Source organism: Phyllostomus hastatus, unplaced genomic scaffold (assembly GCF_019186645.2).
Source record: "Phyllostomus hastatus isolate PE091 unplaced genomic scaffold, TTU_PhHast_1.1 phas_contig_948, whole genome shotgun sequence".
In the NCBI taxonomy this organism is placed as follows: domain Eukaryota; kingdom Metazoa; phylum Chordata; class Mammalia; order Chiroptera; family Phyllostomidae; genus Phyllostomus; species Phyllostomus hastatus.
In genome coordinates, this window is record NW_025333993.1 from 7,319,809 (window position 1) to 7,332,380 (window position 12,572).

A 12,572-nucleotide genomic window follows, 5' to 3' on the forward strand; every position below is an offset into this window, starting at 1 on the left:
GGGACCTACAGTCGCGCGAAGAAGATGACGCCCGGAGGGGGTGAGGCAGAGAGCGCGGGAAGGCGGCACCTGCAGCCTCCCTCCCAGAAGCAGCCAGCAGGCCCCGAACGTGCGGAGCACGGGGTGCCCGCCCCGCCGGCCTCCTCGGGCCCCTCCGCCCGACCAGGTGAGTCCTTGCGCGCCCGGGGCTCCAGAGGCCCAGCGTGCGCGTCTGGCCGTTGGTTTTCAAAGCTGCATGTTTTGGGGGTTTGTCTCTGGGGTGCAGGTCTTAAAAGTTGGGGGCGCCAATGTGGGGTTCAAACCCTTGGCTCCTCGAGGAGCAGCTCCGGGCTTGAGTTTCCTCCCGAGCGTGGGCCGCGCCAGGGGCGGGGTTGCGGCGCCGCGGTGTCCCGGCCTGTCCTGCTGCTTTCCCGGTGCGCGTCTCTCGGCCGCCATCCAGCGCGAGGGCGTCAGGGGTTACCGGCCAGTTTTCTGTGTTCTTCGGGGGAAGTTGTTCGCTGTGAACCCGCAGACTGCTGTGTGCGGGGGTGAGCACAGGCGCCTCTTACGGGGGCGCCGTCTCGAACTGGGACCCCCACCCCCGCCCAGCGTCGTGCCTTTTTCAAGGTTCTCAGCAGCATTTTACATGGCGCCGCCCTAGTTGCTGAACAGAGTTCGCTGTCATCTGCAGGGTCAGCTTTCAAGAGCTGGTGACAGCGCAAATAGGCCCAAGCTTTCCCTTAGAGATGTTTTTTGGATGTGACATCTGCGGATTTATATGAACTCCTTTTTGAACCAGGTTTTAATATCCGGGCAGTGAATGTTCAAGGTTCCTTGGGTTCCTTGGGTTCCAGCTCCCTGGGTCTGCCCGTGCCTCCCGCTGATGGCCCATGCAGCCTCCACGTGCTGAGAACACACTGTTGGCTTGGCCAAAAGGTCTGTTAGGTTTTTTCCCTACGGCTACGTTTTTTTTTTTTTTGGCCTATGGTTAGGTCCTTTCCGTTCATAGTTGTCTTTAACGTCATTGGAAACAATTTGGTTAGATTGTATTGTGACGGCTGTCACCTCAGTGTGCATTTAAAAAAAATGATCAAAACTGGTGATTTTTGTACAGCCATTTTAATATTGAAGGTGGAAGAATATACACAACATTTTCAGTGTGTTATGCTTTATTATTTGAAGAAAGGTAAAAAGGCACCTGACACACACACACACACACACACACACACACACACACAGTGCAGTGTGTGGAGAAGGTGCCGTGACTGATCGAATGTGTCCAAAGTGACTTGTGAAGTTTCTTGGTACTGTTGACACTTTGGCCGGATAATTCTCTGCTGCAGGGCTGTCTCATGCACTGGAAGATGTTTAGCAGCACCTCTGGCCTCTACCCACTAGAAGCCAATAGCAGGAGATAGCCGGCATACCCAACATATCCAAATCAATCAAGTTATTGGTGAAAATGAAAAATGTGTCTTTTATTTTAAATAAAAAATCCAAACAAACTGTTTGCCCAGCCCAGCACACACCAAGCTGCGGGTGGCTGATCAGTGGCCCCCAAAGGTGGGTGAACCCTAATCTCAGAACCTGTGACTGTGTCACCTTCCATGACAAACAGGAGTTTGCAGGGGGGATTAGTTTAAAGTGTTGGGGTGGGGAGAGGGGCTCAATGTAATCACAGAGCACTTATAAATGAAAGTGGGGAGAGGAGGGTTGGGGGAGACTCAAAGAGGCTGTACCCCTGGCTTTGAGGGAGGGAGGAGGGAGGGCCGCCAAGCCAAGGCAGGCAGGCAGCGTCTGGAAGCTGGAAAAGGCAGGGAAATGTTCTCCTCCCAGAGCCTCTGGCAGGGATGCATGACCCCTGATGACCCCTTGATATGAGCCCCAGGAGACCCAGTTCGGACTTCGACCTTCAGAGCGGTGAGGCGGCCCGTGCGTGGGGTTTCAGCAACTGAGTCTGGGGTGATTTGTTGTAGCAGCCGAAGAAAACTGACACCCAGGCATTGTGTTAAGTTTTTTTTATGTACATAATCTAAAGTGAATCCTTTCTTTACAGCCCTTAAAGTGAATCCTTTCTTTGTTTGTGGGAGATATTATTATTCTGGTTTTGCAGAAGAAGAGAAAGGTTTGCAGAGAAAGTTTCAGTACATGGGCACCTGATGCCAACGTTCGTGTGTTTGTTCGGCGCCCGGTCTGTGCGGGCCCGCTGGCGTCCGGGCCCATGTGTCCGCTGTCTGTCCAGACTGGACATTTGTGTGTTCCTTTACAGCTCTCATGCAAACCTTTCTGCCTTCCTGAGCAATTTTTGGGTCCTTCTTTGAACATTCTGTAATTCATTATGTGTTTCTTGGGGGACGAGAACTGCTCTAAGCTCTTTTCGAGTTGTTCCTTGAGCGTTCGGTTAGCAAGAACTCATAAGTCAATTGAGGAGGAAAGGAAAGGACTGCAGTTCGCAGAAAGGCACTGCCAGGGGCTTCCCACGGAGGCTCTCACGGGAACTTTCTGGGACCCCGAAGGTGTGCGTGTCGGACGGAGCTCACTTCACGGACGGGAAACCGTCCAGGCTCAGAGGGTGGAGAGCTGGTCCGGGGTCAGACACGTTTTACACGTTGGGGCTTGCATTTGAGCCCAGGGCCAACCTCATCACCAGTTCGAGGGTGCTGCTGAGGTCGCGGAGGGAGACTTCTGCGAACGCGGTCCGCGGAAAGGGTGGGGGGGGAGAGGGGAGGGGGAGGGGGGAGGGGGCAGGCCGAGGGAGGGGCAGGCGGAGGGAGGAGGTCAGACCCGCTGCGCTGGTGCAGGGCGGTGCTGTGAGCCCATTCGGAGGCCGGCGGAGCAGGTCTCCGCTGGTGGAGCCGGAGCTGCTGTGTCTGGCTGTGTCCTTTCCCTGCTGACTGTCACCCGCCCTCCTGGGCCTTGTGGCAGGTGAGAGTCAGTGAGGTGACTCTGGCAGGGGAAGACATGGAGGCAGTGATTCCTGGTCTGTGACAGGGTGTGGGTCATAAGCCATGGAAATGACATGTGTGTGTGGTGTGTGTGTGTGTTTGTGTGTGTGTAGCAACACAGGCATCTCATATTAAATATTGGGGAGTCGGGGTGGGGGACAGGGTTTCAGGAAAGTGCCTGTACTTAAGTCCCAGGTGCTTCATCTTTGAATGGTTTTTACTGGATTTTGAAAACGAACCACAGTTTAGAGCCAATTTTTCTTTTGAGGTTCTCTAGTTCCAGGTCCTGGTTCTTCAGGAAGGACGTGATCCAGAGTGTTCAGAGTCTTGTCATTTGGCCTCTGGGTCCAACCTTGTCTTGGCTTATCCCTGTCCCATCCCTGATATGTGGGCCAGAGGTTTTGGGGGCGAGGTGTCCTCTTCATTTCTTTACCGATCGTTTCCTTATCGAGGCCAGTGTGATTGCCCCGGGGGCATCGATGTCGTGATCTCCGGAAAGAAACGGGAGGCTGCCAAGCGCTGCTTCCTCCTCCGGGACGCCTGCCCAGATTGCGCCTTGGCATGTCCCGGGCTCCAGGACTCAGTAGCCGGGGTGGCCTGATGTCTTATTTATTTATTTATTTTTTTGGTTAAGAGATGAATCTGAAAGTGCAGGCCTTTTGTTTGGGGCAAACAAAAGCTAATCCAACATGTTCTCCCCTTAAAGGAAAAGCAAGCATACGGTTTTAAAGGTGGCAACATTAAGTCAGGAAGTTTGGAAGAACTGTCGTAGGCCCTTAAGAATCTGGGCCATTTAGAAAGGTTAACCGAGGGATGGAGGATTTCGAAGCCTTTGTTTGGCTAAGAAGAGGGAGACCTTTTCAGTCATGTCCCCTAAAACGGAGCCCGAGCCCCCGTCCTGAACTGGAGGAGTCACAGATCTGACACTCGGACGGGGCTGGGCGAGCTTGGAGAAGACGCCGCGGAGTGATCCAAGCCGGCCCACTCACTCCTTGGCCCGGAGGCGGAGCCACACTCCGAGTACCGTACGTCTGAGTCGGTGAGTCGGCACTACGAGACTCGGGCTTCTGGAGAAGGAACGTCACAACCTCTCATGGGGCCTCCGTGGCTGTCACAGCCTTCCTCGCACCTCCCCCAGCATCCCAGCCTCGAACCCTCTGATGGGGCGTGTTTCCGGGGTGCAGAGCATTTCACGGATGGTGGTTCTGCAGCAGCTCTGGGTCTGCGACTGGTGAGGCTGGGGAGGGGGGGGGACAAGGCCGGCCTTCCTTGGGAATCTTACTCCTTCCCACTTCTTCCTGAGTCTCCTCCCTACAAAATGCTCGTCCAGACTGTCTCTGGGCTCCCCCGGACCCTGCTTGCTTTCTTTTCTGTTTCTAAGATGAGCCCCCATGGTATGTCACAGCCCGCTTCTCGGGCCCCGGCCTGGTTCTCGGCCTTGAGGGTCCTCTCCTGCTGGGACCCCTTTGAACGAAACGGAGACGCTCCGCTGAGCGTCACGCTCCAGCCCTTCCCTGCCTGGTCGGGGCAAGGAGCTGAGGGGTTCTGGCCCTGTGCTCTGGGCTGCAAGAAGTTCACTCTCTGGCCCTTGTAGGCCTTCTGCACACCCACAGCTGCCTCCTGGCTTCCGAGTAGTCCCAGGGACCCGGGCCCTCCCGTGGCAGCCTGCCAGACAGACACCCCGTCTCCCCATCCCCGTGTGGACCGGCCCTTCTGCTCGCCCTCGCGGGTCCTCCCCGGGGCTGGGCTCTGGCGCCTGAACCGCGGTGTTCCGGCAGGAGCCCCGTCCCCGCCACCCTTCTCTGTATGCATGTGGCTGTCTCTCTGCCCACTTCCGAGACTGGCTCCTGCTCCCGGTTCAGCGTCCTTGTCGGAGAACGTGATGGTTCACCGCGTTGACGGATGCGCTCCCTTCCCTGGCCGCGTCCCCGTGCTCGCCGCCTCCCCGGACGACAGCTGGTGGCTTGTGGCCAGCCCCCCTTGGACATCGAGCTGGATTCCGAGGCTAGGTCCCTTCAAGTTCCGCGTGGGGCCCCTCCCCTTCTCTTTCCTCCCACCCATCGCTGCTAATCAGCCTTTGTCTCTGCATTCCCTACCCCTGCATCTCACATTTGTCCGGATTAAAATTTCCCCACCATGTAATTTCTCTCTCCCAGTATTGCTAATCTGCTTTCTCCTGTGTGGTCTCTCTTCACTGGCGCGCGTTTAGAGGCAACGTGAGGTGTAATTATCGGTGATTGTCCCTACCCGGTAATTGCTCCTGTCTCCACCGGTCGATTACACATGTGCCACCCAAGCATCCTCACGGCCACCTGATTGACAAAGCCGTTGGCTGCATCTCAGCCCTCCTCCCCTCTTCCTGAATCTCCTTCCAGCACTTGGCAAAGCCGGCCACCCGTCCTTTCGTAAAACACCCTCTTGCCTGGCCTTGGGTGGGAGTTCATTCTCCCCGCCCTCCCCCCGCCGGCACCCAAGGCTGTGGCTGCCTTTGCTGATGTTTCCTGAGCCTTCTTCCTCCTCCCCCCCATCCTGGGGGTCCTCGCCGTGTCTCCCGGGACCTCTGCTTTGACTCCCTCGATGATGTCACATGCAGCTCTGAGCCTGTACCCTGCAGTCCCCGCCTCGGGGACACTGCCATTTCAGCACCGGAGTGGGACAGCTCTTCCATGTGCCACTTCTTCCTTCCGCCGTTACACTCCCCTTGCCGTGCCTCCGCTCCCTGGACAGCGGGCCTCGTGCTCCCCTTTAAGCAGCATCCCAGTGCTGCGTCTCCGAGGGCTGCCGCCTTCTTCACTCCTCCCTGGTGGGGACACCTCCAGCCCGTGCATGGAGGTGTCGCTCCGCAGCAAGAAGGCCTGCTGGACTCGGGGTCGGCGGTGGTTCACTTGGAGTGAGGCATTCTGGGAGGATGCGCACACGCATGCACGGGAATAGACGACGTGAGGAGAGAGAGACGCGTTCCTGGTTCTCGGGCAGTTGTTCTCTCTGCATTCTGCTGTCCACCTTGGTGCTTGTCCCTGCGTCTCAAGCTCCACCTCGTCTGTGGAGGGCTGTCCCCCGAGGCTCCCGACACGCTGACACACACGCGTGTGCCAGAGCTGTGGACAGTGTGGCTGGAAGGCACGATGGTTGGGACACAGTCCTGAAGAAAACACTGAACTCTAAAGAGAAATCATCTCGCTGTAACCTCTCACACTAAATGAACACACAAAAGTAGTATCTTTGGAATTATTTTTTTTCTCGGTCAGTTTGCTTTTTACAATGAAAGCAACTCTGAAATTCCGAAAGCTGCCTCCTACTACTCACTTATGAGCCGTCTGACCGAGCTGGTAAGTGGAAGGTAACATCAGTAATACGTTTAATGTGTTTGGCATCTCACGCGATCCACACGGCACTCCTGGGATCATCCCCTGCTCCCTCCTTTTGCAGCTGAAGGGGTCGGCCAGCGGGGGGGACTTCATACCGCCCACGAACAAACAGCGCCGGCCCTGGAGCACAGGGGCGCTCCTTCGAGGCCAGTGCTCTTCCGGCTCTGTTTCCCCCGATGCTGTGTGCTGTGCTCACGCTGCACGCTCCGTCTGTTGGAGACCGTCGGACAGACTGTGAGATGAGTCTGTCTCTTGGCAAAATCTCAAAGCACCCGAGGAGCCTCTCGGGGCGAAGCCTGGCTTACGCGCGCCGATGGTGCGCAGCTCTTCCTGACCACGCACCGGCAGAACCGGCAAGCACGACGCCTCAGGTCTCTGCTCTCCGTTTCCCGAGACCCGCTTATTGAATGTTCCCCAGTGCACCACCGCCTGCCAGGGGCCCGAGGGCCCTGGGCAGCAGAGTTTGGAAATTACCAGTTTGGTGGTTTGGTATGCTGGCCAGTAGTGGTACTGGTTCACTAGAGCTGCTTAAACAACGTACCAACCACCGAGTGGCTGAATCAGCAGAAACTTCTTGCCTCGCAGCCCTGAGGGCTCAGGCTAGGCAGGACCCAGGTGTCAGCAGGGCCCAGGTGTGGGCAGGTCCCGCTCCCTCCAAGGGCTCGGGGGAGGGTCTGATCCAGGCCTCTCTTAGCTTCTGGTAGTTTCTCGTCTTAGGACAGTATGACTCCAGTCTTTGTAGAGTATTCTCCCTGTTCTGCGTCCCCATGTGCCCTTTTGTGAGGACACATGTCATGTTGGGCTAGTGTCCATCCTGGTGATGTCACTTTAACCTCATTTCCTCTGTGGAGACCCTGTCTGCAAAGGAGGTCACGTTCAGGAGTACTTGGGGCGAGGACTCCAACGTGTCCTATTTTGGGGGACAAGATCCGATCCACAAAATTCAATCCAAACAGTGGCCAAGCGCGGATTTTGGTCCTTTCCTAGCCCTCAGTGATTGTGGAGCCTTCGTCTGACACTTAGCACCGGTTCGACACCCCCAAAATAAGGAGGTTGGAACATACAAGATTTGTGAGATTTTTCTCTCTCCGCGTCCATGGCTGTACAGACAGACACATGCACTGTTCCCGACCGTCCATCAGCGGGCTCCAGCGTTCATCTGTTGTCATGGTTTCTTTATACTCAAGGGAAGCTGTTTCGCACGGGCTGGTTGATAGCAGTAGTTATTTTTCTTTAAACAACTACAATATTCCAGGCATTCCCTTTTGAGCTTTGCATATTTTTTACCCCTCCCCGAAAGTCCTGCAAGGTGTTTATTAGAACCCTTATTTGATAGCTGAGGTGTCCAAGCGCAGTGAGCGGCCCTCAGTTCGCCGGAGACCTCTGTGTGTGTATTCAGGGCGTTAGCGCGTAACTTGGGTCCCGGTTTTGTTTGTTGTACTTCTTATACGTTTGGCTTCCTTCTCTCGCCTGCTGGCAAACATGTTCAGATTGGGATGGTGAAGTTCTCGTGGGACAGGCCGGCTCCACTGCAATGACTTGGCCGGAAGCGGACATGCAGGTCGAGCGTGAGAATCACACTGACGCAAAAATGTGATCTAAGGCGTTCTGAGGCTGGGGACGTGAGAGCCCTTGGCAGAGCAAGGTAGAAAGCGGTCTCTCCTGCAAGTGTCTCAGAATCAGCTCGGTGCCCGGTGTCAGAGCCCTACGTCAGGGGTCACTGTGACTTAGTGGGGAGAAGTCCTTCCGTGTGCGTTGCATGTTCCAGGCCACCGAAGGTCCTTGCGTTGCCATGCAGGTGGCTGCAGAATGACCAGCTGGCGACTGGCTCCTTCTTCCCCGTGTCAGTAGGTGACGTGGGAAGTGGGGGGGTCTCACATGGATTAAGGGGAAGGTTCGTGCCAGGGCCTTTGCCGTTTAGCCAGCCTGGCGAATCGTCCTCTTACACACGAGTCACCAAACACCAGTCTGAAGTGTTACCGCCTCAGCTCTCGCTCCCCGCTGCTGGGGCGCCCTGGCAGCCAGGAGGGGGGCTGCCCACACTCCTCTCCTGTCCCTGCATGGGCTCGGGGTCGGATTGGGGCCGATCGGGGGCTTCCTTCTCCCCCTTCCCTCTCGCCTCCTCCAAAACCCATGTGGCATTGCCTGCTTATTCCATTGGTTACTTTTAGAAATATTTTGAATGAGCCATTTCTGTTCCCAGTGGAAAAATTCGAAGGTTTGGAATGGACGTTTCAGAGATTCGGGAGAGTGGTCTCACAAGCAGGAAGGGCCCCTTCTCTGACTGTCTACTCCCCCGCCACAAGCGCTTTGCAAAGGGTTCGGCAGAGCACCTGTAAAAAGGTGAGGCTGGCGGTTCTGTCAGGTGCTGCCCGGGCATCCTGACTCAGGGTCAAGGCCACTGTCGGCTACTTCAGGCGTCCCAGATGCCGATAGTGTCCATCTTGTGGCTGCCGCTTCCCATGCAGCCTCCCGGGCCGCCCCCACGAGATTCCATTTCTAACACAAACTCCGGGTCGGCACCGTACCATCAAACCAGGGTGTGAGCCATGGGTGCGATTTAAACTTTTCTAGTGGCCTCATTAAAACGGTAGAGAGAAACACGTGAAATTTTAGTAACATACTTACTTAATCCCACATAGTCAAATGATCATCGCAACATAAAATCCGTCTAAAAGCTCATTATTCAGTTGACTACCTTTGGTGCTAAATTGTTGAAATTCAGTGTGTGTGCTAGGCCTGCGGTATGTCTTAGTTCGGACTGGCCACACTTCACTCAAAAGCCACAAGTGGCTGGAGGCTATCGAACAGGACAGTGCAGACCCCTTACCTGTCCCTGCTGAGTCACAAGCTGCCAACAGAGCGAAGAGCCACCCGTGCCAGACTCATTGGAGCCCCTGGAGGCATTGTGAGGGGCAGTGTCCGAGGGCCCTGTCCCTGGAACCTGTCATTGAAGTGTGCGCGCTGCAGCGCACCGGTGGGCAGGGGTGTGTTTACGCAGCGGGTGCACAGGGGACCGGGGGCGGTGGGAGGACACAGACGTCTTGAATGCCCCTCACATACCCCTGAGCGTGTGTGTTTGCACATGTAGACTGTTGTGCAAGCGCTGGGAACTGTATGTGCTAAAGGCACAGGCTCCCGACAAAGTGTGCCAGTGGCACTGTCAACCAGAAGCGGCTGAAAGTTCTCCCCGTTTAACTTGTAAATGCAGCCGGGGCATTTTTGCACATGAATCAACTTGTTTGGCTCCACGAACCTCTGTGCTCTGTCCCCATCTCTGTCCCAGGCTGTCCAAGGTGCTCTGTGTGTGAATTTGCAGGGGCGGGGAAGACGGTGCATGGAAGTTCAAGGTGAGCTTTTCTGAGGAAAAAGTGCAGCACCTGGGAGCCGGGTGGCGATGCAGGAAGGGTCCGCGTTCTGACTTTCCAGTCTCCCCCCACAAGTGCTTTGCAGAGGGTTGAGGGTGGGGGAACATCTGAATTCCGTGTAGTAAGACAGGGCGGGGCTTTCATTTCTGTAGATGTGTTTGTGTAATTAATTAATTAATTCATGTGACTAGCGCTTGATTATATCTGAAGACCAGTTGTAAAGATATCTGTGGTTTAAACCTGAATCTCAACATTCTTTTTCATCGGCCTTATGCTGCATTTTGATTTAAAAAGGAAGAAAAAGGAGCCCCCAGGAAGAAACGCGGTATCTTGTGCACAGTCTGTGCTCGGGAGGCCGTCCCGTCGTGGGGTGTGGCTGCTTCAGTGGCATCTACTTACGAGGAGGCCCTGTGTGGTTCCGGGCGTGCAGGAGAGCGAGCTCCCAGAATTCACAAGGGCAATAATGTGTCGTAGCAAGAACAGCGACCAGCGTTTGCCAGGCATTGCCTGTGTGTCCAAAGACCCTCCATGTGCATGAACTCGTGTAATCCTCGGAACAGGCAGGAAGTAGACGCCAGTTCTCACCGCCCCCCCCTCCCTGCCCCGTTACCACGGAGGAAACCGGGGCCCAGGGAGGTTAGCTGCTCTGCGTACGGCATCCAGCTGGTTGGGGGCAGAGTGATGGTCGAACCCAGGTGGGTCCCTAGTGCTTACCCAAAGACCTCACCTGCTGTTCTTGGAAGACTCTCTAAGTGTCCTCCTGCCGGTTTCTCTCCCCAGAGCAGGGGTCTCAAAGCCTGCCAGCCAGGTGGTCATCCGGACCCTCACCGCGTGCGCTGAGCCACGGGGAGCTCATTACTTCTTTGGTAGAAGGACTCCAGTGACTGGGGAGTTCTTCCTCACGTGAAATCTGTCTCTGGTGACTAGCAAACTTCGATCCCCCCAATGTTCTCGGGGTGGAGACTTCTCGAAGCTGCAGTGAGATGGAATGACAGACGACGGGACTTACACCTACCTCTGCGTGTGTATTAATGTAGTTGGAGATGAATTACATTGGAAGAATAGTTATAAGGATACCAGTTATTGGAATCTGCATCTCCTCACTCTTCTTCGTCTGTCTTGTGCTCCGGCCATGGACCTGCTTGCTCTGCGACCTGTGATGTATCTCAGGAGCCCCCCCCCCTTCCCTGCCTGGGCCTGTGCTGCTGCCTGGGGAGGCCTCCGTCCCACCGGTTCGGAAACAAACGCTCTCTCCTTTTGAGCCTAAGTGAGTTCCACCACGAAATCTTCTTTGGTAAGGGGAGAGGTTGTTTTCACCAGGGAGAGCTAAACGACTGTTCATCTAAGGAGGATAAACAGGCTGGAGGCGATTTTCCTCCTTCTGACCAGAGAGCACGTTGAGGACGTCTGAGCACCCGTGTCACGCTGGAGCGTGGCTTCCTCCAGCGCCACGTGATGTATGGGCCACTCTTTTCACGGTGGGCCCGGCTTCCCCGTGGGCAAAATGGAGAGCTTGGGTCAGAGGACCTCGCTGACCAAGGGGTGCTTGCGGGGACCCCCTGGGCAACTCGAAAAAGTGCCCGTGATGGTGGCCCTGGGGCAGCCCCGTGAACTCGGGATCCGCGGTAAATGGACTTCTCTGAGTCCGTGCCGGGAGGGTGGAGGACGGAGGGCGGAGGGCGGCCGCCTCGACGGAGCAGCGCGGGCGGGCGGTTCTGGACTCTGAGGGGGCTGAGTCGGCAGCGGAGGCGGTTGTCGATGGCAGCGGGAGGCAGCTGGGCGGCTGGGTGGTGAAAGCATGTTTCTGCTGTTGGCGTGAATTCGGGGGCCTGGGTCTGGGGGAACGAGTCTGACTTTAAGAACTCGAGTGACCTCTCTCTTCCTCGGCGCTGCCTACGGAGGTGGCAGCCATCTCTTACTCGGCACCGTGGCAGCCCTCAGACCCCTCATGAAACCCAAGATTGTCAAAAAGAGGGCCAAGAAGTTCATTCGGCACCAGTCAGACCGTTACGTCAAGATTAAGTGGAACTGGCGGAAACCCAGAGGCATTGACAACAGGGTGCGCAGAAGACTCAAGGGCCCGATACTGATGCCCAGCATTGGTTATGGGAGCAACAAGAAAACAAGGCACATGCTGCCCAGTGGTTTTCGAAAGTTTCTGGTCCGTAACGTCAAGGAGCTTGAGGCGCTGCTGATGCGCAACAAACCTCACTGTGCCGAGACTGCTCACAACGTCTCCTCGAAGAACCGCAAGGCCGTTGTGGAAAGAGCAGCCCAGCTGGCCATCAGAGTCACCAATCCCAATGCCAGGCTGCGCAGTGAAGAAAATGAATAGACAGATTGTGTGCACATTGTATTTGTGTTAATAGAACCTTAAAATTCTGGGGGAAAAAAAAAAGAACTCGAGTGTGAGCGACCCCGAGCGGTCCTTGGGGAGCAGCAGGCGGAGCAGAGGGGAGAAGGGGGACACCCCGCCTCTGTGGCCGTCGGGAATGGAGGAGACTCCTGGAAGGGCTGCCAAGATGTGCGTGCATTGATCTCTTTTTTATGCCGTGGTTTTAAAATGCAGCACAGAAACACTTTCAAGAGGAGGGCGTGGTGGGCACCGAGGCCCAGGAGTCAGGTCCTGCTGGGAGAGGGAGGGCTGGGAGCCCGGCAGAGTCCTGAAAGGGGGCGCAGAGAAGGTCCCAGTGCACAGGTTCCCCTCCGAAGCTGCCAGGAAGAGCTGGGAGGGGGTGAGGGCGGATCAGGGCGGTGCCCACGGCAGCAGCGGGCAGCAGGGCTTGTAGGGCTTCCAGCACACGGGGTCAGAAACTGCCCAGAACGGCTTGGAGTAAGCTGCTAGTCACACGGAGGCAGCTCAGCATCCTGGGGTTCCCCACGGGGGAATCCACACTCGACCAAGCGGAGCG

The 12,572-nt window shown here is 56.2% G+C and overlaps 1 protein-coding gene across 1 annotated transcript; it reads left to right on the top strand.

Annotated features, from left to right (window-relative positions):
- Positions 1 to 24: 24 nt before the first annotated feature.
- LOC123827946 (60S ribosomal protein L32-like) lies at positions 25 to 12,044 on the top strand. The gene is made up of 3 exons (XM_045852388.1): positions 25 to 166; positions 5,652 to 5,814; positions 11,521 to 12,044. The coding sequence occupies exons 1-3, from the start codon at positions 25 to 27 to the stop codon at positions 11,993 to 11,995; spliced, it is 780 nt and encodes a 259-aa protein (XP_045708344.1). The 3' UTR covers positions 11,996 to 12,044.
- The last annotated feature ends 528 nt before the right edge of the window (positions 12,045 to 12,572 follow it).